Source organism: Amblyomma americanum, chromosome 2, assembly GCF_052857255.1.
Source record: "Amblyomma americanum isolate KBUSLIRL-KWMA chromosome 2, ASM5285725v1, whole genome shotgun sequence".
Taxonomy (NCBI): Eukaryota; Metazoa; Arthropoda; class Arachnida; order Ixodida; family Ixodidae; genus Amblyomma; species Amblyomma americanum.
This window is the reverse complement of record NC_135498.1, coordinates 64,533,166-64,560,552: the sequence shown is the minus strand read 5'-3', so window position 1 is coordinate 64,560,552 and position 27,387 is coordinate 64,533,166. Positions and strand designations below refer to the sequence as shown.

At 47.6% G+C, this 27,387-nt stretch overlaps 1 protein-coding gene across 3 annotated transcripts in view; it reads right to left on the bottom strand.

Annotated features, from left to right (window-relative positions):
* Positions 1–17,796: 17,796 nt before the first annotated feature.
* Positions 17,797–27,387, bottom strand: part of LOC144118638 (uncharacterized) — a 38,315-nt gene continuing 28,724 nt past the window's right edge. Inside the window, exons 3-4 of one of the 3 annotated variants that reach the window (XM_077651516.1) lie at positions 26,024–26,117; positions 17,797–17,979 (exon numbers count right to left, since the gene is read on the bottom strand). In XM_077651516.1, the coding sequence (XP_077507642.1) occupies positions 26,034–26,117 (84 nt within the window). In that variant the 3' untranslated portion in view covers positions 17,797–17,979; positions 26,024–26,033. The remainder of the gene's footprint in view (positions 17,980–26,023; positions 26,118–27,387) is intronic. The other 2 variants (XM_077651514.1, XM_077651515.1) reach the window with 2 other exon arrangements.

Genomic DNA, 27,387 nt, shown 5'->3' with positions numbered 1-27,387 from the left:
AATATGGTGAGCTTCACACCTCGGTGTCGTCGTCTTCTTCCACAACGCTGACTCTGCGTCACTGCCCAGCTACAGCATTAATAACAGGGTGTTGTGATTCGTGATGAAATGCTGTAAAAATCAGTGCTTGACGGTTGCTGCAGTGCGTAGATATTCTTTCTAGGTTTTCGGTCACCTACTGTTGCACGCTACAGGCGACGAGAAGTCTGCGTATGCCGCGAACACCTCCTACAAAAAAGGGTGAAGGGGCAAGTAATTGGGGACACGAGGGCTAGGGCGCGAGTGGCGAGGACAAAAGGTGTGCCAGCCCACGTAAACTTTTTTGAAGCAAGGAAAACTTCGAAAGCTCTGCCAGAAAGTGTGCTCCGACAACGCATGAAGAGGTCGCCGCCAGGATACGAACGAAAGCGCTTCCGAAGTGTTAAAGATGGCATTTCTTGCTTTTCTTCCCTTACAAAAGTTAAAGTGCGCATCGGCCCTGTCGCTAGGACGTTTAAACACAATCGTGCCTTGCGTATTTCACATCCATCACACTCTTTGACAATCTTTTCTTTTGAGTCCGGCGAGTTGGTTCCCAGATCTGATATGTTGAAACGCAGTAGCGGGGAGCGCGCTGGGCAGTCAATTATTTACATCGTTCCTTGCAAACACAAGTGAAATTTATTGGTTTGCTCTTCTACTATTGTATTCTGATGCTTTAAGTTTCGTTCACAAATGTCAACGGAACCTTTCGCGTCATAAAAGAAGTAAAAAAGGTCGTTCTGTTCAATCGATGTTTTTGGTTTTGGTGGCCGTGATAATTTTTCACTGAGAGAAAAGATATCGCCTAGGCGGACAGAGAAAATATAAACGACCTCTGGAAAAAATGCCGCCCTGAACATTCCTTTTCCATACCAATGACATTGATGAAGCAATTAGCATTAGGCCCTTGAAAGAAACGCGATCTTTATTTTTTATAGGGACACTATAATGGACGTAAAAAAAATTGCTCCTTCTAAGTTAGTCTTCTATTTCGCTATACGATAATGAAAGAATTATCCGTGCTGAGTGACATCAGCTGTTCAAAACAGTGTAAATATTCTGTGAACATTAAGCCAAGATGTGTATTTCAGGTCCCATGTGGAGAAATTAGTGTCAATGGTTGCCAGTTTACCTCCCCACGAATTATTGCTTTTCTCACGGTTGACGATATGACGAAACGAAACGTTACATAATCCGGACTTAGGAGATGTTCTTTCTGGGGCACAGCAAAAGGAAGCACATGTGCATCTGGCTGCTCAAACGGTACGAGCCAAGGCATGCTTCACGCAGTCTATTACAAGAGCCTAGCAAGGTTCTGATCGCTACGTGCCTCAAACGGACGTCGTAACACGTGTATTGGAAATTGTAGGGCTTGTAAAAAGCTCACCAAAACCTGTAATCTTTTTGGCAATATCCGCAAGCACCTTAAAGAATATCGATTAAATACACATGTCGGGCTATAAGTACTGATTCATCGCCATCATAATAATCCTGACTACGCGCACTGAAGGAAACAGGCGTCTTCCATATCACTCCCATTAATCCTGTCCTGTGCCGGCTGCGGCCACCTTCTCGCCGCAAACTTCATTATCTCATCTGTCCACCTGCCTATCTCTCGTCACCTGCTGCGTTCGCCTTTTCATAGGATCCAGTTTATTACTATTATGGACCAATACATCACTAGCACCACCTGTCATGACCGTGCCCTTTTCGTCTTCTTCATTCCGGCTAGGATATCACTAACTGGAATGCGCAGCTCGGACTCTGAGACTCAGCTTAGAGCCATCCAAATGGTCGAACACGCCACCCGGGTCCACGGATTCCAGGTCGTCGTCTAGGCGGTTGGGCTCAAGCCCATCCTATATCCGTCGGAAAATTATATACTACTACTATGACAAACTGGAGTTTTTTTTTTCATGGTCTACTCGGCTCTCATTCTATTTCTTAACGTTATAACAATCATTTTACTTTCAATAGCTCGCTGCGTTCTCCTAAATTGTAGTTCTTTTTATTGATTGCAGTTATTTAATGAGAAGAAGGGTATTTTCATGGGTCACAAATTTTGGCCTAGGCTTCGCGCGCGTGTTTCTTGCCTTCGACTTGCCCGGTCAGTACAACTGGTGGACAAAACACGGCAGACAAAACAAAGAGCAGTGGTACTTTTTGAAACCAGTTAATTTTATGCCTAATTGATCACCCACCAGTTTCCACTCTGCACAAGGCCCCCACGCACAGCTGTCCTCCGGAATCGTCCGCCCAGAAGAATCGTACGTAGCAGCGGAACCAAAAAGTGGGGTAAAATAATTTTGAAAGCCCAACGGGAAAGAGACAAGAGTGAAGTTGAAGGCAAAATGTCCCTTCTGTCGCATCAAAGCAGGATCGCTTCGTTTGAACCTTCTATAGATTTCCTCACCGTTAACCCTATGTAATCTTGCGAAATGACTGAGGCGAATGGGTTGCTTCGCCGAGTGCTGTCAGAAAAATTTCCAGGGGGGGGGGGATAGTGTTTGTGATAGCAGCTGTTAGGTGGGAGATGACTTTTTACCAGTAGGTGCATGGATAGACACCCAATACCCGAACCTGCGCTCTTAAGTTCCTTAATATTTCGTCCCCCTAATGCCATGTCTACTATAGCCTCTAAGGCAAGCGCTTATTCTCCTGCATGAGCAGTGCAGTAAAAAGAATGCTCTTCTGCAATGTTCCACCGAAGCGTCGCATTGAGGCCGGTTGCTGAATTGTCGCCATATCATATGGTGTCACATTGATTACATGCGATAGTGAGCCTCTTTAAGGGGAAACTCAGGTAAAGAAGCCTGGGAAGCATGAGGGCCGTTGGTACGCCGAGCGAGGAAGACATCTAGAAGACGCCGCCGTTGGAGGTGATGGCGCAGGCAAAGGTGTAGAGGAAATCTTCACTCCACGTCGAGGCGCCGAAGGTTCCGTACCTTGTCCCAAAAGCAGAGCCAATGACCTTCAATTCGATTTTTTCGATTTCGTGCATTTCAATTGTTTTTAATGTAAGCCCAGACTCCCGTCTTTGAAACGTGTGGGCGGGACGGGCATATATGCTCTGAACTCTGCTAATGAAACAAGTGTAGTCACGAGATTTAGGATCGTCAACACGGCGACGAGTGCGAATCTGTATATATAGTGAAACCTTGCGTAACCTGGGGCTGATGCCGCTACGGCTGACTCGTAGTTCGTATGGCTACGGTGGCTGTGTACTGAGCGCCCGCACTCTCCGCTATCTCGTCGTTTGTCACCTCGTTCATTGCTTCGATATGTGTACAACACATGGCGATATCTGATAAATTAAAAAGACGCCCTGAAAGGGTGCTGCTTTCCGCGTATATTCATTAGTGATGCCGAAGCTGCAAACTCATTTTTAATGTTTTTTGATGAAAACAAACAGAAGCTGAAAAAGGTGATGTGCCTTCATTTGTTCCCGATCTAGCTTCAATCACGGAGAAGCGCGTCCCTGATTCCGGTATATTTGTCGTAACTAAAACGTCCTAAATTGGGGCTCGAAAGCGCCATTAAATTATCGCTTTCGGAGTGCGTGCCCACGTGACTAGGCACCACTTCTTGTCTCCGCCTTCGTTATCACACTGTGTCGTCAAAGCAGGCGCAGCAGGTGGCCCACGTGCGCTGGCTGGGAGGGCATTCGCTTTTTACGCAAGTGGCGTCGCTCGTAGCTCAAGCTGCGCATTCTTTGCAGAGGGACATGTGCTGTGTTGACGCTCATAAATCAAATGGCGGAACATACCAGTGTATGCTAGGAGAAGTGTATCGTCTAAGAAACGCGCGATGAGCGCGTGATAGGTTTGTGTATTACGCTAGATATTCTTTTCGAGAGACGTGTGCTAGCGTTTGTGTCCGTGGACTTGTGGATCACCTCGGACACTCCGTACAACATGTAGTAATTTGCAGTCGTCACCTGCCATTGGTACTTAATGTCGTGACGTTTTCATTTCCGCTAGATTTCTAGATTGGAGTTGCAGAATAGGGACTGGTCTCCTACGGGGAGCTTCATATATCCTGCTAATAAATTTCACTGGAAGGATATGAATGTGAAAGAGCGCATTAAGAAAAGAAGACAAACCGAGACGCTAGGCCCCACTAATTTCAGTCCAAGTGCGTAGCAAACAAGGCTCTGAAACCATTTTTAACTAACAATTGTACATCTTTCACAAAACGCAGCTTGGTTTAACCTTCAGTTCAGATCCTCTCTGCAGCTAATGTGTGTGCAACGAAAAACGGCCACAAATACATCACGATTCTTTTAAAGCTCCATAACTTCGCCCATGCTACTGTGGAGGTCGCCCAGGAAGGCGACCGCGGCCACGTTTATTGAGGAATGCAGACGAGGAGAGAGCAGCGGAGCGGCGGCGGCAGCGTCCGGCCCTGGCCAAGGTTCCGAGCGTTCTCCTTAGCGCGTGCTGGGAACACTTCGTCCTTTTCGGCATCACGCGCACTGCCAGCCGCGCGGGTCGCTACAGGGCTCCCCCCCCCCCCCCCCCCCCCTAGACTAGACGATCAGTCGGTATGAGTCAAGAGTCGTGCAGGCCGGCCGGCCGGGGTCCGAAGGTGAGGCTCAGGTGGGCGACTATCGCTGTGGCGTTGAGGCCGATCTTTCGGAGGGCGTCGAGAGACGCGGAGGGGCAAGTGAAGAAGATGGGTCAGCCGAGTCAGCGTGTGAAGTGCACCCAGTGCCGGTGATTCAGGGGCAGCAGCTGATGGCCGGCGCATGAGTGGTGGTGCAGCAGAGAGACCTAGGTGTGTTGCGGGTCGAGAGATTAGCGCAACTGATGTCGGGCCTAACTGCCCGGTATAACCCGAGGGGCGGCTACGGCAGGCGCAGCGAGAGTCCAGGCAGGGGAGTGGCTGCGGTGAACTCCATGAGACTACTGGGACACGAGTAAAGCTGAGATTTGGGCAAGTTGGTACGTATCCATTTTGAAACAGCGCAACAAAGACGGGACGTGGAAACTGAGGTGTAAAGACAAACATGCGCTGTTTGTCTTTACACTTCAGTTTCCACGTCCCGTCTTTGTTGCGCTGTTTCAAAATGGATACTGGGACACGCTCACAGCCATCCTTGTAGCGATTGGCTTGCACGTGAAGGGCGGCTGCACGAGTGGCGCCCTTGCAACTGGTGCCGAGGCGTGCACGTAAGGAGGACGCCGGCGAGGTAGAGGCGATCGGAGGCGCTTGGAGTGGCGAAGCTGCCGGGAGGGCCGTGAGCGCCAGGAGAGCCAAGACCGCCAGGATGGCTGGGGGCGCTGGGTGTGCCGAGGCTGCCGGGAGGGCCGAGGACACCTGGAGGGCAGGAGACGCCGGCACCTAGGGCTGGCTGCGCCGGGAGAGCCGAGGCCGAAGGAAGGGCCGGGGGCGCAGGGAGAGCCGAGCCTGCCGGGAGGGCTGGGGGCGAAAGGAAAGCCGGGGCCGTCGGGATGCCAAGGGGCGGCGAGAGGACAGGCACAGGCAGCGTCGTTGTTAAGCAAAATAAGGCGGGTGATTATCACCATGCTTTGTGCCGCTGTCACCGGTTTGGCCTTCTCATCCTGCTTCATGGGATGTTTGGTGCATTGGGGACCTTTGAAGGGGCTGTGGCTGTGGCTAGCAGGCTGGGGCTTGGCCGAGAGCTCAAGAGAATCAGCCGGTGGCGGCTGCGACAGCGCTGCAGAGGGGTGTTGTGGCGAGCCAGACGGAGGTGCCGAAAAACGTGACTCGCAGACGGGCACAGAGCCATCCTTAATGTCAGGAGGCTTTGGCAAGAACGGCAGTGGTGGGCGAGGTGATGGGGACTGGGTCAAATGAATCTCTGTATGGGCACTGCTGCAATAGGGTGCGTCCAAAGAAGCGGAGAGGGCAGGTTTGGGAGTAGGACTTGCGGAAACGCGGATGGTGAGCTTACCTTGTGAGTCGTGACGATGGACGGCATGGCCGGAGACGCTGAGCGTGAGTGGCGGGTAGCTAGCCTCCAGGGGCTGCCGAGGCGGGCAGTGCTGGGCGCAGGCGGCGTGGGCGTGAGCTAGGCTGGTGCTGCGCCAGCTGCTGGCGGCAGCGACAGCGTGTCTGCAGCGTTGTAGAGCGGCAGTGGGCAAGCGAGACGCTGAAATCCGCTAGAATGGCAGCGCGCAGCTCGTCGTACGGCCGGCAGCACAAGGCAGGGCAGGTCAGTCGGCGCAGCAGGTCGGGCGGGAGGATATTGCAGAGGACGGCGTGTTTGAACGGCTGGATGGTGATGCCGTTCAGGTACAGTGCCGCCTCGAATTGAGCGAACTACCCGCCGACGCCTTGAGGCCGGAACGCCGGAAGCGGCGGGTCGAAGGCTGCGTTCTGCCAGTAAGTCATCCAGGAACGCAGCTGAGGGAGAAGGTGCGGCTCGACGGGTCACCACATGTGGAGGTCGCCCAGGAAAACGACCGTGGCCACATCTATTGAGGCCTGCCGAAGAGGAGACAGCAGCGGAGCGGAGGCGGCAGTCATAATGATGATGATGGCCTATGGCTAAATGTGCGGCCCTGGCCAAGGTCACGAGCGTTCTCTCTAGCGTGTGCTGGGAACACTTCGTTTCGTCCTGTTTAGCATCACGCGCACTGCTGCAACCGAGCGGGTCGCTACGCTACTAATATACCATCTTTAAGCAGCGAACCTAGAACATATAGGAAAAAATTGAAGAGTTTATTGTAGTTAAACCGATTAAACTTCCGAAAGCATGTGTTTAGCCTGATTGGCTCATCCTTTTGCATTGCTGCATTGTCAGCATATCTGGCGACGATACTAGGCTCAGGTTAAGCTCTGATCGAGGTTAAGGTGGTCTGATCTGTTCAAGCTGCAGATGGAAGTTGAAGGCGATGTGCAAAGCATAGCGCGAAAGCGTGTTGCAGTTCAACACGAGACCTGATCGGCTCCGGCGATAGCATGGTGCTCTCGTGCAGTGGCCAGCGAAGCTGGTCTGTTCGCGCCGCTGCGGGTTCGAATCCCAGTCGCTACAACATTAATTGATATATTTATTCAAAGTACAGGTCAAAGCTTCTGCGACAAAACGACTTTTGTAGCTTCAATACTGAAGTAGAGATTTCGCTCTAAAAAAATAAAGGACCATGTAGTTTATTTATTACCATCGCGTTAGATGTATGCAGGAGACAGCTGTAGGGCATATGCGAAATGATCGCATGAATATTGTTGAAGTCGCTTCATGATGGAAGCCAACAGTCACCGAGACTAAGAAGCATAGGGGATGTTCATTTGTGGTGTTCATATATGGACGATAAGTAGAGTAATTAATTAAAGGTAAATGATCATAAATTCGAAAAATAATCACATGCGATTCGGTTGGATGCGAGCCCACGACTTTCGAAATTCTCATCCGGGGCTCTAACAAGAGAGCTACTCTTGGGTTTCGCGAATATTTATGCATAGTGTCCCCTCACCTTGAGAGTGTTCACCAGCCCCACACTCATCCATAGCAGCGGAAGTAGTACATCCTCTATTACTACAACTGTGACGTGAAATTTGATGGAACGGCAAGGGCGGAAGCTGGGCAAGGACCCTCTTATGTTACCCATGGCATCAAGACAGGATCGAGGCGCTCTTTAGCTATTGAGCACACAAGGGAAGGGAAATGATGGGCTTTTTATTACATACATGACCGATGACAACAGTCAAAGCAACCAAGGAGCATAGTTCATTTGTTTTTATTCGCGGTGTTGATTAGCGGGTGAATTACAAGGGAATTGTGTGAACATAACTGATTAAAAGCAGATGAAAAGTACTTACATGCCACCAGTAAATGAACGAAGGAATGAACGAACGAACGAATAAACGGACGGACAGACGGACGGACGGACGGACGGATGGACGGACGAATTAACGAACGAACGAGCGGACGGACGGACGCACGGACGGACGCACGGACGAACGAACTTTATTCCCGTCATGATGGGGCTCATGCTCTCGGCGCAGCATTTAGAATGGCGTGCCTCCCAGCCGGCTCTCAGTACCGGAGACCGCCGAGAAAGTCGTGTAGTAAGCTATACCGATCATGCTCCGCATTTTTCACAGAACAACTTGTGCATCGAGTCAGCCAGAACAGGACACGAAATGCGAAGGTCGTGTTTTCTGATCCCGCCGGCGGCATGACAGGTGGAGACGTGCCGCCGGTGGGACCAGAAATCACGGCCTGTGGATTTCGCGTCCATTTCTGGTTGCCCACGTTGCATAGGATGTTCTGCGAAAAATGCGAAGCATGATCGGTATTGAAAATTGATAGTTGATTTTTGAGTAAAGGAAATGGCGCAGAAACTGTGTGACACATCTCGGTCGACACCCGAACCACGCCGTAGAGAAGGAATAAAGGGGGGACTGAGAGAACAAAGGAAGAAAGAGGTGCCGTAGTGGAGGTCTACGGAATAATGACGACCACCTGGACATCTTTAACGTGCACTGACATCGCACAGAACACGGGCGCCTTTTGCGCATCGCCTCCATCGCAACGCTGCCACCGTGGTCGGCCATGAACCCGACTACTCCGGCTCAGTAGACGAGCGCCTTGACCACTGAGCCACCACGGTGGGTAATCGGTATTGATATTGTAAGAGGGGCTTGTGACTGAACTGAATTTAGGTCCCTTGCGACACCCAACAACGGTCCAGGACAAGCGTTCGGTCTGTGAGTGAGCTTCACACCTCGGTGTCGTCGCCTCCTTTCACGACCCGGACCTTGCGTCACTGCCACGCTACAATATTAATAACAGGGTGCTGTTATGCCTGATGAAATTCTGCAGAAATCAGTGCTTAATGGTTGCTGCAGTGCGTAGATACTCCTAGTTCTTTGGTCACTGACTGCTGCACGCTACAGGCAACGATAAGTTTGCGTCGCCTGCCACCACTCCTACAAAAAAGGGTGAATGGGCAACTGTTTGGGGACACGAGAGCTAAGGCGCGAGTGGCGAGGATAAAAGGTGTACCAGCCCAAGTAAAGGGTCTTAATTGAAACAAACAAAAATTACGAAAACTACAAAAAGTTTCTCAAGTTGCACCTTCTTCAGAAAAGAGCTGTAAGATGCACTGCTGGCACACCATACCTTTTCCCCACACATCACCTCTTTTTAAGATACGAAAATTTGTCAGTCTTTGATTTATACAATTACAGACACTTAATCAGCTACAAATGTTCTTCACGGAGTCATAAAAGTTATATTGGTTATTTGGCAGAACTTGTCAAAAATACCCATATTCCCCAAACTTTGCTTAAAGACATGTTGTTAGTGCCGACACATAGAAGATATTATATCGAAAAGTCTATCTATAATACTCTCCCAGTATTATTAAACAAGTTAAACCAGGAATTGTTTGACCCTTTCGATTATTCAAAAGCTGTCATTAAACAATTATTTACCCAAGTGTATGAGATAATATTGCACGCATTTTAAAATTGCACTGTTGTCGTTTCTCTTCCCATAGCGTGTTTTTTTTTCTTCAATGAATAGCCCTTCTTTTGCTCAGTGTTCTCAATTTTTTCCTCTCTACCTTCTATTTGTACGCCCAATGGTCGACGCTTCGCCGCTGGCCTCGCAGCCGACGCGTGCAGGAATTCCCAGGGATGCGGGGGGATATTGACTCGCCGCGGTGACATTTGTTTAAGCCGCTCGTCTACTGAGCCGGAGTACCCAGGTTCGAACCCGACCACGGCGGCTGCGTTTCAATGGAGGCGAAACGCAAGAGGCGCCCGTGTGCTGTGCGATGTCAGTGCACGTTAAAGATCTCCAGGTGGTCGAAATTAGTCCGGAGACCTCGACTTTGGTGCCTCTTTTTCCTTTGTTTTCTCATTCCTTCCTTTATCTCTTCCCTGACGATGCCTACTGGGTGTGTACTGCGATAAGTGAGACAGTTACTGCGTTATTTCCTTTATTAAAAAAAATCTTTTTTTTTGGCGGGGGGGGGGGGGGGGGGAGAGGGATTGTCTTGATTCGCCGGAGCGACGCTGCTGATTAGTCGCGCCCATGGTGGCTGTGTGACGTCTGGAAAAATTCGACCAATAGCCATCTAACCATGTAAATAATAACCTTATAGCCGATAACCTATAGTCATCTAAATAGCCTCTGCAACCATACCAATAGAAATACGCAGGGGCGTGCGGGGCGCACGAGGGCACGAGCATGAAAATGTCGTCGGAAAGGACTGCCAACTGTCACAAAATTGTGTGTTTTCTGCTGCGTTTAGAAGTCTATTATTTTTGTGACGTGTTCATAACAACCGATTGTATGAGTGAATTTATGAGGTGCTTCATAGTTGTTTTATAGCTATACAATGCAGGCTGCGAGTGGAATTTTCTCTATTTTGGTGGCAAAAACCACAGAAAAAGAGAATACCTCTGCAGCAGAGTTAAGAGATAAATGCACTGCGAAAAAAAGCCATCGTATCGTTTATTCTCGAAATTTTCACAAATGCCAAATATGAAGCAAGCCAACATTAGGCACGCACAATGCCGCGCATTCTATGCTATCCAGTGGCGGCTGACAAAAGATGAAGCCAGAAACTGTATATTCGGAAACAGGATTCTTAGTAAATGCGATAGAGCGTGGTAGACAAATTAATTAAAGGCTGCCCTTAAACCGATCGCAGTACAAGATTACAGGATAATAATAATACTCCTCCTGGCGTTCGCTCTGCGCGTGCCTAGTCCGAAAACTCGCTGTTCGTCGCGAGTGCAGTCTCGTGAGATATGGTGGTCGAGTTCGTCCGATAGCTGCACCATCGGATAGTCGGATGTGTGGCGCTGCCCAGAATAAAGCATGCCCAGAATTCTTGGACAAAATATTGGAATATTGTAAGGAACATTCACCACTTGTTGTGGGTCTGCGCGGCGCTGAAGCCAACCAGAATTCGCCACTTTGCTGCAGCGGGTCTCCAGCCGGACAATCCGTCTTCATATATTACTGTGACGCAAAGCCACATCACCGCTCCCTCCTCGCTTTCATTAGATCGGCCCACTTTTATTTCCTTCGTATAACACCCACCCACTCTTTTCTTTTCTTTTTCTTCCCAACTTCCCTTATGCCAAGAGGCAATAAATAACGTTATATAAAAAAAAACCAACTGGGCAAGGTATCCGTCGGCTTTTGGTCTACTTTGTGTAATGGACAATACCTTCGTCAGCGATCGTCTAAATTGACAGAAAAGGAGCAGAAATTATCTTATCTAGGTCTTTGATTTGTACGCATCATCGTCATCCCCATAAAGGTGACTAAACCGCACATGAATGCTTTGACGTCTTAACACAATATGACCGGATGTGGCCGTATTAATTCAAACGGGTTTTGTGAAAACTGACCTCTATGCTAAGAGAGAATGTTCCTTACTCACAACTCATGAGTTTTTTTAAATATTCCGATGCCCGAGCACTTAGAGTACTTGAGGGTAATAAATGTGGCTGAAAAAATTTATTTTTGCGCAGCTGTAAAAAATAACTACTAGAGATAAACATAGCTTCGCCGTTGAAGTGATTTTTCTGAATAAGCGTTGGGAATCAAATAAGGGTGCCATGAAAGTAGGTTCAAAAGATAATGTACCGCAAATGGTACGGCAAGGCCCGCGAAGCAGATTGTTGTATTCTAGGTGTACAGAGCTTGAAGTATCTGTATACCTAGTCCACTGCAGGAATAATTCATTGGTTCGCCGTGTTTTAACTGCTATATAGACCGAGCTTTATCAGTAATAAACCTACGTGCACTTGTTTCAGCCTGCTTGCGTTTTGTGTCGTTGCCCATGATGCTGACCAAGCAGTTAATGTTGCCTTCAAGCGAAACGTCGACCATTAGTGAAGCTTTCTCTGCGCCCTAGCCTTCCAGATCGTCGTGAATATATCACTGCACAGCAAGCAGTAGACACAAATGTAACAGAACACTTCATTTTCCTGCTCTCGCCAGCTGCTCGACAAGGCAAATCTAGATTGCTGTCGCTTAGCGTTGGGGAACGCTCCAGCTGCTTCGCCCTGCCGTGCGTAACATGGACCGAAGGTTTCCTACGAATACCATGTCGCCGCATCTGAACCATTTGTTTCGTTCCTTTTACCGAGGTAACGAGCTTATTTCAATCGTAGTTGATATGGTAGTCTCTCTTCCATTCTGCGTTTGTGTCATTGTAGAGCCCCCTTAGGACGCGTAGTTTAGGGTTTCTGTGCTCTTCGATTCGTTGATCCAGAAAACCCGGCTCGCTCTCACATCCTCCAATGAACCTCTCCCTGTTTGAAAACAATGTGACGCCAGGGACGCTAGCGTCTTTCCGGCGGTTACTCACCTAGCTTGCCCGGAATGGCACGTAAATATTTACATGTAATTAGCCGCGCTTTGCCGTGGTGCGTGGCATCGGCGTGTCCGGGTAAAAGGGCAGCCTGGTGGTTGAGCCGATGCCGAGCGTTTGGACCTTTAAGGCCCCTCGTCGAAGGCAACACAACACTTCGGTCTCAGCTTCCTGTAGACGGCACCTCCGGCCTGACCCGACAGGAGGTAATTGGCAGTCACCTTTTCCTTTCCCCCCCTCTACCTTTAACTTTCATATCAACTTTCTCACAACTATCCTGTCTGCTCCTTCCTTGTTTGTTTTTCCTTCTTTCCTGGGGCTTGGATTAACCTTGAATGGCGAACCACCCTGCATTTCGCCATATTTTGTTATAGTTAGTGCACAACTCGCGTGAGCAGAGCTTTCTTCTAAGTTCTTGTCTCGTCTCCTTGTTGGGCTCCATGCTGGGCGGTTGGAACCGTGGCCAGACAACAGATCCATTTTATGGCATCCAACTCTTCAAAAACTGATTGCCTCGGTAAAAGGAGGTGGACCGAAATCACGGCACATTTCCAGCAAAGAACGAAACAAATGCATTTGCTAAATATCATGTAATGCATCCTGAAGACAAGACCAGCCGGAGTCTTGTCCCCTTTCTATGTATCAAAATGTTTGACAGATGCCTTGGGCTTAAGGTACAAAGTAAGCTAAGTAGCCAGCCACGAGCTGCTACTCTAACTAGATTACTATCCTCAGCAAGTAAAGCTTTCAAACATTTAGTCAATTCTGGAAGTCCCTCTCACTATCACTGCACTAAGGTCGTTAAATATCGTTCGTGGCGTGATTTGTGACGCTGACTTTTTACACATCACTTAAAATGAAAAGTTGACTGGTCTTGTTGACCAGTATGTCGTAAATGTTCAAAGAGTAACAATCCGAAAAGACGACAAAAAATTCCTACAGAGCACCAGATCTTCTCATTCTATGCAAGCAGACTGCCCGAAACCATAGAAGTAGGTTACCTGAAAATTCAAGTCCGTCCCTGTATACCGAACCCCCGCAGATGCTTCGAGGGTCAAAGATACAGCCATTGGTCAAACAGCTGTCGCGGTTGCAAAACATGCGCGAAATATGCCTCGAATGAGTACGCAACTCAAAACTGCGACGCAGTGCCGTCCCCCTAAGCCAAACTTGGAAGGAGACCACCCTTGTGACTCCAGGTCTTGACCAAGATGGAAAAACGAAAAAGATATCAAAACCCCGAAAACAAACGAAAACCTAACTTTCAGAGAAGCCAGAAAAAGGTTGGCGCTCACCAATTAATTTCTATTCACGCCAAAGAAATATTTCGCGGGTGTGGTGCGCAAGGTCGGAGCACCGCACCCGGCTCGGGCCACTGCGCAGGCAAAGCGTCAGGCAGGACCATCCCCGCCCTCAGCAGACGCAGTAAAGACCACCCCTACTGCCACTTGTAAAAAAAGGCCCGCCGGCATTTCAGCCGGCCACACGCAAGGCTTCCCCCAGTCGGGAGAGGCCTCTGAACAGCGCAGTCGCGGGTTCTGCGCGGCAGTCTAGAGCCTCTAGTGAGGCAACGCAGAAATTTCCCCCGCTGCAGCGGTACAGCTCTCTTGACCGAAAAAGAAAAGAAAAGACCCCTGTGACAGTACCCTCAAAACGAACAAGTTTTATGCGTCCCCCCTCCCCTTCCCCCCCCCCCCCCCCCCCCCCACCCCCCCCCCCCCCCCCCCCCACCCCTTCCCCACCTCCAACCAAAAAACTTATCCATCATGACGCTCCAAAATAGTTGAAACTGTGGATGACTGAAGAATAAAACTACAATGAAGTGGGAGATCTTTTACACTCGCTTTCCGCTGTGGCTTTATGCCTATAGGAAGCTATAACCTAGGTTCTAAACATACAAATATTTTAAAAAGTACGATGTCTTTCGGTGCGACCGAGAGCAAGCGAGTAGGCTCTCGGGACCTCACAAAGAGTATTCTTTACACAGACTTCTTAAGTGTACTTACTGCTCTTCACTCTCGAAACGCAATCACACCGCTACTTCGTGACATCATACAAACATAGTAACAGCCACAGCTCGAAGATAAGTCATAAAACTCTGCTGGGGTCCCAAGTCATGTCGGAATAAAAGGGAACGGGATGCACATTTGTGTGCTTCTCAAGCTCGTGGCAAGGAAATAAAAAGTAAATATGCACTTTAAGGATTGCATGAACTTAGTACAACAGAAATTAGGAAAAAATAGCAGTTGGCTTGGAACAACGAATTAAATATTAAACTACACTTGATAAAGCCGGTTTTAGGTGAATGGAAGTCATGTGTGCACCAGGAACGTTTCAAGGAAATGATACTCTGCCGTTTACAAATAGGCCACACACACCTTACGCACAACTTTCTGCAAAAAAAACAAGATAAACTTGCGTGTGAAGAATGCGGCGTTGAACTGATGGTTCATTCCATTTTATTCTCTTGTGCGAAACTGGAAAAATTAAGGAAAAAAGAGAAACGTTTTATAACGAATGCATTCCTTTCGATACCACAGTGCTTTAAGGAGGTAACGCTGTTCTAGACATGTCTTGCGTTTTTAACTTTTTAAGAGAAGCCGGATTTCTCAAGAAACTCTAGATTCTGACGAACTGTTTTCCTTATTTTTCAGTGCTTTTTTTATGCCGGAAAGCGCTTTCCGCGAAACTATGCATGTTGTCATCGAAGAATGAGTGTCGAGTGCAGATTTAGTTGCCATCTGTTTGGAAATTTTGGCGTGCACTTGCTCACAGCAAGCGACGAAGCGATCAGGGGTTAGGTCTATTTCAAGTGCTGGAAAACCAGCTGTTTCGTGTGTGTGTGCGTGTGCGTGTGTGTGTGTGTGTGTGTGTGTGTGTGTGTGTGTGTGTGTGTGTGTGTGTGTGTGTGTGTGTGTGTGTGTGTGTGTGTGTGTGTGTGTGTGTGTGTGTGTGTGTGTGTGTGTGTGTGTGTGTGTGTGTGTGTGTGTGTGTGTGTGTGTGTGTGTGTGTGTGTGTGTGTGTGTGTGTGTGTGTGTGTGTGTGTGTGTGTGTGTGTGTGTGTGTGTGTGTGTGTGTGTGCGCGCGCGCGCTTTGCTTATGAAAGCGAAGAAATGAAATGGATTATGTGCCCGGTGTATTACTTCTTGTGCAGTGAATATATAAGCACTACATGTTCTAGGCAACAAATATCCGAGCTATTATAAAAACCTGACGGTGAAGGAAAAGCAGCCTGCCTGCACAGGCGTCTGCCCGCCGGCCTCCACTGGCATCGGCTGTGTAACTCACAGCAATTTTCGAAAGAAAGTGTATCGGCTGACTGCTGAGGTGTGAATAGTGTTACGTGCATTCTCCTTTAATGTAGAATGTGCGTAGTGTTTTCGCCTTCGAAACAACCCTATGATTTTTCAACCATGCGATGAGATTCAACGGCGTCAGCCGTGTTTGGGCTCTAGTTTGGGCTAGTTGGTTCATGGTTCACAAAGAAAACTGCATGAAATACAGGAACAAAAGAGAGACATACACGACCGTTCGCTCTGCTTCGTGCGGAGTGCTGCATTGGGATATCCGAAGCTCGTGAATATTTGTTCGCTGCCTTATGGGAGAAAAATTTGAATAAAGCTCGTCACTGCAATAAATAACTCATAGTGACTATGCTTATGTTAAGCAGCGAGTTGTTTGCAATCACAATAGTGGGTGCTGCTCTTTGATAGTTTTGACCGCTTGGGTCTTGCACATCTTTCGCAATGTGCTTGTCTAATTACACGCCTTGTCCTAATAACAAAAACGCTATTTGTTGGTGATATATATAATTTTTTGCTTTCCGTGAAGCAGGGCTCATCGCTATAGTTGCGTAGTCTCTGTCGTTTCCATGTTGGTCCCGAAAAAATCTTCTACCCGCTTTCTAAAAGCACTTCCACTTATCAGGCATCCAGTGAGTTGCACAGGCTTTGATGTGAACTTCTCTCGGGAAAAAGTGTAAATTCAGATGGAATAAGAAATTGGCAGTACGTTGTTAATTCTACCAGAAATGTGCCATTATTCCTAAGTTATTATTTTCCAGTAAGGGGCTCTGATAGGTAGAGTTCGGGAGCGCAGATGCTTGGATGGGTTGGTACGACACAACTTTAAGACAGCACATACGACTCAGACAGGGAAGTATGCGGTTCCATTGCACAAGCAGGGCGAATATTTACCGGACCTGTTTAGTAAGAACACAGGTGCTTTACATTATTGTAATAAAGCAATTTAAATGCTACAGGGCCTACTGACTGGACTCTTTATGTGCTCCTGTGTCCAGAAAACGAATTTGTTATTTCACTGCTTCGTGAGATAATGCTGCTTTTGACTTCTACTTACATTTTTCTTGTTGATGATGTGGCACCATTGCCAATAGGTATGTAAACTTCATGGCCATGGTTTCTATGGTCCATGGTATATGGTGGCTATGATTCCATAGTTTTTCTTTTTTTTTGTTTAAAATACATTCGCATGTACTTGCCGAGTGATCTATAATAAACAGTGATTTGTAAGCCAGCGCACTGTGCATCCTTTATTGTTTATTCATTTTTCGCGTCCCCCTGCAGCTTTCACCGCCAAGACCAAGAATGTTTTCACTTTGAAATCATTTGAATAAGTCGAATGATAGGAGCAATAAAGTGGCTTGAGATCTTTTGTTGTCATTTAGCAGCTTCGTGTTATTCACAGGACGAAAATCAAATGTGCCAAAGAACATTTTTATCTTCAACCAAAGTTATGAACATCTGAACAAACCGGCGACGGCGTTCTTGTACCGCATCATGCGCGAAAATAAACATTACTGCATTTCGGTTGCGAAAAATATAAATGAGAGCAACAACCTCAGTTTTGTCACATGTCAGGATCAAACAAACGGTTGATGTTAATAACCACTTGCAGAAATAATCGTTTGCCACTTCAACTCCCGCTTGAGTTGCAACGGAGGCACCGACTAACCCTGTGACGTCGGTCGCGTGAAGAGGAAGAAATGTCCTGTCCTTGACTATGTGGATAGCATTGGCAAGCACAGGAGAAAGAGAGGAGGCAGGAAAGTGGATTATTCGTCGTTCTCGGCTAATTTAAGATGATCCAATGATAGAAGCAGTGTTGCTCCAAATAACGCATCTCATAGGCCACGGTTTGAGAGAATGAGTGACGGCGTGCTTATAAGGTATAGCCATCACATAGCACTTCGTGCTGGTTTAAGTGCGCGTGGATTCAAACAACGTGCAATGATTACACGTCCCACTCTAATTTAGCTGCAGCACAGCTCAATCCCCTGTGCGGGAGATCGAGCACCCGTGGACCCGTAAATGGCTTTCAGCCTTTTATATTGTTAAGCGCACTGCATCTCTGAAGAGAGGCGCAACGGAAGAGTCAAGACGAATATCTTTTAAACATTCTTAGAAAAGCAGTGCAAACCTTTATTTTAGAAGGTAATCAGATGTCGTTTTGCTGCTAAAGTACTCGCAGTAATCATGACTTGCCGTAAAACCTTCCGTGACATTGCATTCATTGCTGCAACTCAGCTGGATGCGCATCTGGATAGTGAGCCGTATATGCACAGACCACGGAAACAGCTGCCTATCCAGCAGTAGTATGCTCCATTTGCATCAGACATAACTGGTTGTGTCTGTAAAAAAATTATTTGTGGTTGTAGTTTAACAAAGGCAGAAAGAATCTTTATCTAACATACAAAAACCAAAACATAGAATCCTGATTTCCGCAAGGCCGTCCTCTCCACCTGCAGTCAGTCTACTAAGGTCTATTTCATAATGCCACGTTCAGAAAAAGCTGCTCATACCACTTACTTCAGTGAAACAATGCAGCATAATAGATATCGCGCGGTGGCCTAGTGGCTTGAGCACTCGCCTGCGAGGTGCGCCTGCGAGTTGTGAGGTTCGATGCCCAGTGTCGTCGGGTACCGGTGTTACAATTGGTAAAATATTCCCCTGTCCTGGTGCTCGGCTTATTCATGTTGAAATGCTTGGGAAATGGCTCTTAGACCCCACCGTGAGTAAACAAAAATACCCCGTGCCATGGCGCTCGTTCTCCGCAGGTGCCCTTGCGCCATAAAAAACTGCTATCGTCATGCAGCTTAATAGATAAGAGCGCCAAGCTTACGCAGACGAACAAGCATCCTACGACCACAACAGAGACTGTCACACAAAAGTGACTAATGAGAAACTTTCTCTTATTTCCCACATCTAGCTTCCCTCGCGGCAACGCCATTTACCGCACGTTCTGTTTTCCTATCTAGTGGAGACTGATTGACAAACTTTAAAATCTACTTTTACTGCTCCGCCCCCCCCCCCCCCCCGCTGTTGTTGTACGTTCAGTCTGCGAATAATATTTTGCCTGCCCATCTGCCACAAATTAGTTAATTTAGTGAACATTAAAGCCTCATCATAGCCCCTTTAGATTTCTACTGACCCGAACGCTATCAGCGCATTTAATTCTAAGGTGTTTTCTTTTTGGAACGCATTTAGCAAAACCTCAGGAAGAAAGAAAGAAAGAAAGAAAGAAAGGAAGAAAGAAGGAAAGAAAGAAAGAAAGAAAGAAGGAAAGAAAGAAAGAAAGAAAGAAAGAAAGAAAGAAAGAAAGTGGTACCAATCATGTTTATTTAGCAAGCAGGAACCAGGTGCTGTCAGGGGTAATAATTCCATTCTTTTTAATCTAATTCGGCCCTGTACATTCTCACACCTGCCGATAACATAACCCATCAAGACTGAGAGCACGCTGGTCATAGCTGGTTGTTAACTACGATGCCACCTAGCTGCGTAAAAAGTCCCACACCCATGCCACAGTTGTGGCCAGCACCGACGCTGACGAATAGCCAAGCGCTACCACAAATTTAACAGGCTTTATAAGCTTTATGAACGTTCATTATGCCTCGGGAAACAGACTATATGTTGGTTGGGGTGCCAGTGGATCGGCATGTCTTATGGGCCTGTTGGCTAATTTGAAACTTCGAACCGGGCAGCTCTCGAAGTCCGAGAAGGAGCAAGTTGTCTTCAGAGTCTAGAGACCGTACCGTAGCTGCTGATCAGAACGCACGATATGAATGGAAAAAGTCCATTGAAATACGCTCTTCGGTTTCCAGGAGCAATAAAACTGCTCCTAATTGTAGTTCGAATTTTCGCCAGAAGTAGACTTGAGCGTAGCGGCAGACGGGTCATCTGTGGCGGAGCCTCTACAAGAACGGTAGTACGTCTGCTTGGTGTTTGGATTCACATGTTAAGTTAGTGTGGCAAAAATTGATATCGCATTTAAATGAATTGAAAGAGAACATAATAATATACAACACGGCCTGAGGATTTTCTCTTTCTTCGTGGCGATACTTATATCTACATATTCTCACGTGTTACGTGGAACTATGTGCTCGACTACAGCAGCGAAAGTTAAGCTAGGCTGTGTCCTTTTATCCATTACAGATTAGATTAGTCTCGAAGTAACCAAACTGGTGCTGATGCAGTAAAATAATTACGAGAACTCAGAATATAACCATTCTTTGGTGCAGTGTTTGGAGTATTATTCAAAAGGGAAGTAGATTTGTAGTAAAGTAGTATTTACTTCTTAGCAAGCATCAAAGCACAGCTATTCAGCTACAAAATAAATATGTACCGCCTTTTTTCAACTAAAATATTTCGGTGGAGGCTATTTGAATTTTCTATGTAGCTATACAGCTGCACTTTGGTGGATGTAAATGAGTATGTATAATATTAGGACCAATATTCCTGCCTCGTTTTTGCGTACCACCGAAAAAAGACATCAAAAAGCTGAGAAAACTTAAAAATAGGGGAAAACGGGATGTATGCTAATTTGAAACCGTTTATTTTTCTGGGGTTACCGTCAATCCTGATGAAACAGCAGGATGGCAAGTGACAAACCAGCCCTACGAATACCCTATCAGATCTTGCCGCCACTACAAGGACTTTGACTAAAACACTTCATTGAACAGATAACTCTAGGTCACAGCGGATGTTAACCACCTTACTGCAGCAGAATTTAATCCGTCCAGCATAGAGGGACTGAGCTCTGCCACTTGATCGCACAACTATCAACGAAGTTCTTTCCCACGTAAATAATTTTTTCGAGGGGCAGTGTTTCATAAGTGGTCCATTCAAGAATGGCCCTTACGCGTCCGTCTGGTCCTGTGTCATTGGACACCCAGATGTACCTGCGGCTTTCAAGCGTCTATAAAAAGCGACCCGGCCATTGGGTAGAAGGCGACTAGACCTCACCGTTGGCAGCATGATGCAGCCAATGACAGCCAGTGAGCCGTTCCGGTCCCCTGCTTTTTACAGATTGCTGCGAAGCACCTTAACAGTGGCTGCATATCGCTGTCAATGCCGCCAAATGCTCAGGTCCCGTCGCCTTCTTCCAAATCACCGGGTAAGATTCCACAGACGCTTGAAAGCTGCGGGTATATAAGAGCGCCGAATAAAGGATGCCAAGACGGACGAGAAATGGACATTTTAAACTGGACAGCTTATAGAATAGAGCCCCAGTTGTCTCAAAGCATCGTCTTCTTGATTCGTTGACGATAGTGCCAGTCGGAGAATGTGGCTTGGGCCAGGTTCACTTTATGCTAATGAGTTGCTTTGCAGGCACTATTTGCCACGATCAGCATAACACAAAGCTCCGATGAGGATGGGACGCTCAGAGGCCTTCGTGACGGACGAACAAGGAACGTTTCTATTGACATTATGTGCAAGGCGCTATGTACAAGAGAGCACCGAGGCGCGTCTTAACATCGATAGGAAGAACATAGAAAGAGTGCTCACATTAGACACATGACGAGTCCACAACGAGCCGTTGTTGTTGTGACTGAAGGATGAATGGAAAGCAAACTGAAAGGGCCTGCCCACTTACTCCAGCTGAGCCAAAATCGCTCAGAGGAGAGTTGAAAGATGTGAAAGATTGAAAGAACAGACGCGCGTCGCCACAACCGCGTATGAATGAACGGCGCCTGCTGCATCATATTGCCAGGTGGCGCTAAAGCAAAAAAGACGTTGACGCTGCTGGCGCGCGGATTAAAGGAAGTTGAAGTTCGCCGTTTCTCCCACCGAAGGACGTTCTGCCGAGCCCTCTCTTGCCGGGTCCCTGTCTTGTGGCCAACACCGTGACAAATCTGGTGGAGGTGCTGGGTGCAAGACAGGGACCCGGCAAGAGAGGGCTCGGCAGAACGTCCTTCGGTGGAAGAAACGGCGAACTTTAACTTCCTTTAATCCGCGCGCCAGCCGCGTGAACGGCTTTTTTGCTTTAGCCCCACCTGGCAATATGCTCCAGTGTGGTTGCTGTTTTGACTGAAGCAAGAATAGGAGGAAATTACGCGGGCCTGCTCACTGGTTCGCAGTGAGCCACAACTGCTGCCACGTACAGACAGAGGAGAGCTGAATGTGAAGTAAGAGCAAATATTGAAATAAGAGACGCGCTTCGCATAACCGCCTGCGCTGAAGCTACGACGTTGATTTTAAGAACAGATAGCCCAGTAATCCAGTGTGCCAATTCGCAGGCAATATAAACCATCGCGAGTGTCCCAAGAAGTCCTTAGATGGAGGCGAGCTTGTGCACTTGACGATGGTCATGTCAAGGTAGAGAGGTGGCGAGCGCACGGGTCAGGCGCTCGATGTAACGCCCGATTGGACGCCCACCGCACGTATAGAAGTCTCTTGGCGCGCTGCCGATGCGGAGCTGTCGCGGAACCTGCGCAGCGATGTTGCTCATTCAGCGTCACATTGCCAACGTTGGATAGCTCCCTCCAGCGTCTCACGCAAGCCCGTTCATAACAGCCCGTCCACCGCCCGAATGCGTCGCAAAGAGGCTGCAGTGACACCGTGCCCCGAAGTGGGCGTGTATACGTTTGATGCATCCATATATGCTGGCTATGCTGACAACCGTAGCGTCTCCTGGTCGTCTGCAGGCCTTATCATTACAACATCCACTGACATTGCAGCACACGAGCCTCTAGCGTTTCGCCTTCATCGAAGTTCGACCACCGCGGCCGGGATCGCATCCGCGACTTTCTGGTGAGCAGCCGAGCCTCATAATCAATGAGCTTCAGCGGCGCCAGTAGCAAATGGGAACAGCTGAATTGCTGAGAGACCTTCGCAGAATTTCAGTTCTCTCTGAGGTTTGAGCCCTGAACTTGGTTAATTTTTTCTTCAGCCCCATATCGTCTGAGAAAGAAGCAAAGCTTTCATTTGTAGCCTGTTTGCAACGGTCACATGGCGATAAGAGAAAATAATCCCTTAATTTCGGCTTGTTTCCTTTTAGGTTCTGCTAAATAGAATACTTTTCAGGAATAAAATAACCTATGCCAATAATCTCTTGCATATGTTTCTTTCCCGCTCAAGTTACGTGTTTGTGTGTAATCTGCAACAAAGTCCTCACGAGGTGGTACTTGCCTCAGACTTAACGCAAGTTCCATTTTAGTGCCAAAGTTCAAAATTTTTGGCATCCGCGACAGGATGTTTTCGTGTTTTGCAAGCGTAAAGAACAGAGAACAAGTCAGGAGTTTACGGAAAGCCCGTAAACTAGTGTTTATCAGCAGAGCGGTATCGTGAGGTGCCCCGCTGAAGCCGTTAGCGAGTTTCACTGAGTGGAGGTATGCTTTGACTTGATGATACGGTTAGGTTTTCAAAAATGAGTGGAGGAGCAGGAAGAGATTGACATCCAGATGGTGATGTTTGGCGCCGAACTGCGTAAATGGGTGAAGTAGGGAAGATACAGGACTGAAAAAAAAAGACAGAAGGCTCGAGAAGACGCCAAGAAAGACAGAGAGAGAAAAGAAATATAAGGAAGAGAATTTGAACGCGAAATGAAACTGCTTACTACGAAGCTTGAACTGCAGCATTCCGCGAAAAACTCAGGTGAAGTTGACACGACGAGAGAAGAAGGTAGCGGGTTCCGGATTGATTGCCAGGAAGCTACATGCCAGGTTTGATTAAAGAAGGGGAGCTTGCTGTGCTTTCCTTAAGCGCTTCGAAAGGATCGGAAAAAGTCGTGTTTGGTAACAACGGTGAATGCGCTACGGTCCTTAGCACGTGTCTGGGCGGTGAAGCTCTAAGTGCATTCGAACGACTGTCTCCGGGAAATGCGACAAGCTACTACAAGGCTTAAGGCCGCGTTTCTTAAACGATTCGAGCTCACCACCATAGGGTTTCGAAATGAATTCAAGACGGAGAAGCCCACAGATGGCAAAACGGCAGTCCAGAATGTGAGAAATTTAAATCACTATGTCGATCGGTGGGCAAATCTTTCGGAAATGCAAATCCGGAGAACACAAGAAAACTTGACGGCCGTAATGCCCGACCCACCTCGAAGCTTCCACCGAAATGCTACCTTTGCAACCATGCAGGTGACTACGCGTCTAACTGCCGCAACAGCGCCACAAATAGAAGCCGAACAAGATGTTTTTAACGCGGCCAGAAGGGGCACAAAGCCGTGGCATGGCCGAAAAAAGGCAAATTTGTTCCCTAGGTATCGTGGATACGGGCGCCTTCGAGCGACCACCTAAAGAAAGAAGATGAAAACGAGTTTTTGGAGCTGAGAAACGACATGAAAGTTGCAGTCATCAGCGACATAGTAAACGTGCGATACGAAACTGTATTGCACAAAATGCTTGCCCAGAACGGAAAGGTCAGGAAAAAAAACGGCTGGGGTTCAACGGGGCTTGAACCTAGTTATACGAGCAAAAGCTCTGTAAGCATGGTCTCCACTGTCTCAAATCAAATGTCAAGGTCAAGGGTCACGGTGAGGTACCAAAAGGTCATAGCGTCAGTGATCAGGTGGTCATACTACCACAGTTGGGCCACACAACCGCGCAGTTAAGTTCGGTTTGACTTCGTGAGGAATTCAAGGTAATCGATGATGTGGCGATCAATGTCTGATATCAAAGATCAAGGCTAACGTCAAGGTCAGGGGTCAAGGTCAATGTCGGGTACCCAAAGGTCATAGTCATATGATCACGTGGCCATACTACCGTAGCTTGGACTATACCACCACGCAGATAAGTTCGGTTTGACATTGTGAGGCATTGATAGTCATTGTCTCTTCCGCATCGAAATCAAAAGTTGTACATAGAGAAGAGCTCTAGCTCTAAAAAGAATTTTACTGTTGTGAGACTAAAGAAACAAGGCTGTAATTATAAAAAGAAGTTTGGCCCTCATATGAGCATCTCACTGGAACGAAGAGACCCGTGCGGCTAGTGGACGGCTGAATTCAGCGCTTGCCAGAAGCTAACGTGCATCTGAGCACTTCGTACTACAGCGCGAAACTAACACCACTGTGCATGAAGGGCCCCATTTACGACCTCATCTTGGGCAACATAAAGATGCTAAAGTACGAAAGGACCCAAAAAGAAGTAGCCACGAGACAAAGAAATCGGAATCCCGCCACTGTGAACGTTTGTGATCGCAACGGGAAAAGGAAGTGGCAAAGGAACCGCGAGCGTGGTAACTCCAGCAAAGAAAAAGCGCAGGAGATACGCAAGAAGGAAGAACGGTAGAGTGCAACCGAGGAGCGCTCCACGGAAGAGAAAACTTTCCCGACAGAAGGGTGCGGCACTCAAGTAGAAAGCTGTGAGTAGTCAAAGGAAAGCACATGGCGCCGAGATAACAAAAGAAAAGCTCCGAAGGAAGCATTGTGCTGTGAACACATATTTCGCGGGCATTGTGCCCATATGTGCCTTCTGACTTTCACCAGCGCGCGCTCCAGTGTGAGTGCCCTCACAGCCTCTCCAGAGACTCGCTCTGCGTCTCGACCTCGCTTCCTCCTGCATTCAGACACATTGTGCGCACTGCGTGCATGTGCGTCCTCTGAATTGCACCACCGCAGTTTCCCGTGCCCGTCTACCGCACTTTTCGTCCAGCATTGTGCCGTGCTCCTTCCGCCGTTTCCGCGTCCAGACCAGTACTCTATTCTACTTCTTTAATCCCCCCAGTGTAGTGAAGACGTTCTTCCAAAGAGACAGTTGCACGCCCTGCACACAATTTTTTTCTCACCAAACAGAACCACTTGTAAGATTATGTATGTAGAAACAGTGTAGATGTTTATGTATGTTGGCAGCTGTCATTTTAGTTTGGGAGCGCATGCATGTGCGCACGATTGTGTGTTGTGAATTGTTGCATAATATTCTAAAATACAGACGCAGTGTCGCAAAATTCGGTGCACATTCGGGAACCTGCGCGGTAGTAATCTCGCCCGCGTGTGCCGTCGACGGTTTGAGAAATGCGGAGAAGTCATCATTATCGACGGAGAGCATGTGTCTCTGCCGGGCTGAGTGATAAGGTCCCGCATCGACTTTAACAAGCACATAACTACAGTACTTTTACAAGCACTGTAGTTATGTCCCTGGCACTAATATTGATGATTGGTTTATGGGGGTTTAAAGCCCTCATACGACTCAATCTATAAGAGACGCACTAATATAGATGAGCTGGGCTCATTTTAATGCAGCGGTATCAAAGCTAATATTTGTTTCACTGAAAGTCGACTAAACAGCAACAGGTCAAAAGATTTCGAACGTCTAAAATGAACCCAGAGGGACACCAAATTGGTTTTGCCATCACCGCAGCAATATTTGATGATTAATGCTCAGCATAATAATTCTTAAGTATTTTCAAGCATACAACTGTAAAACAATACAACCACGCTGGATAGAAAAATTATACCGGCTTATTATCATGCAAGAAAGCCTACCCTGCATGCTCCATTTTCACGAGGTGCCTTCACATTTTTCTTTATGCAATCTTCGTTTGGATCCTCCTGCATAATCCGCAAAAAAGTATATGCAGTAATCAACAGACCAGGAAATAAAATCTCATTAAAAAACGAAACAAGTTTGTGGCACATCTCCAAGCCGCTGTCCAGCGTTAGGAACCCCCCAAAAATATTTTGGTTTTTGCAATAAAGGACCAATAAAGAACCACCATTGCTTTTCAGTTAGAGAATGAGGAACTAAATTTTGACAGGTTACGGCAATACAGTTAGCAGAGCTATCTGACTTTATCCGCAGAAATTGCATAATGTTGATTAGGAATCATTTTGTTACTTAGTACAGCTTTTTGGTACTTTCACAAGTAATCAGGCTCGCTATACTACGGGGATGTTGCTAAATATCTTCTTACCAGTGCGGCCAGTGCGAGGCAAACAAAGCATGTACGATCTCGCTTCAGCTTCATCGTTTACAGACTCTTCCTTCATTGTCATATCAACTCACAGGCAATCGCTCCTCTCCTTCGCCGCCGATATCAGCCGCGTATCTGCTTCCAGGGTGCATATTATACACTGATGCATCACACACAGCACTGCAGGGAGATACCTCAGTTTACAGTCCGTCCCATCTTCATCTTAACTCTCGCGCTACATATAGCGTGGATACTTGCACCCTCTTGCTTTGGAGCTTTAAGTGGTACACACTGCAATTGCTTCCCTTCCACGCATACCCAATTCCGATATTTTTCATATTTACACTGTCTCCCTTGCCACCCTTAAGCAGCTTAAGACTGTGCGGCGCACATTCCAAATTACACAATTCATTCAGCAGATGTGCACCAAATAGCCCTGTCCTGGTCGTATACACTGCATTCGCGGCCATGCTCACGATCCGCATAATGTTCATGTGGATAAAATGACACACCATGACACATAAGACACCCCGCCGTCTTCCCCTCTTTACACAGATCCGTTCCTGTCCCATGTTTCCGAGAAACAAGGTTTTCGCCAGCGAACACGTACCCTAATCCCTCCGTGTTCGTACCCTCTCCGTAATCTCACTCGGAAGGAGGAGGTATCTCTGCGCCGGATTCGGGCAGGAGCGGCTCTGACTCCCTCTGTGCGTCATCGGTGGCATGACAAACGTTTACAAGTGACTGACAAGTGTGCCCATTGTGGTGCTGCGCCTGAACTGTGTGACGCAAAACACTTGCTGTGTACTTGCCCGGCTACAGCTTCCGTGAGACGACGCTTCCTAAGCGTCGTCGATGGGACGTTGAAGGCGACTATCGCAAGTGGACACTTGATAATCGCTTTATCG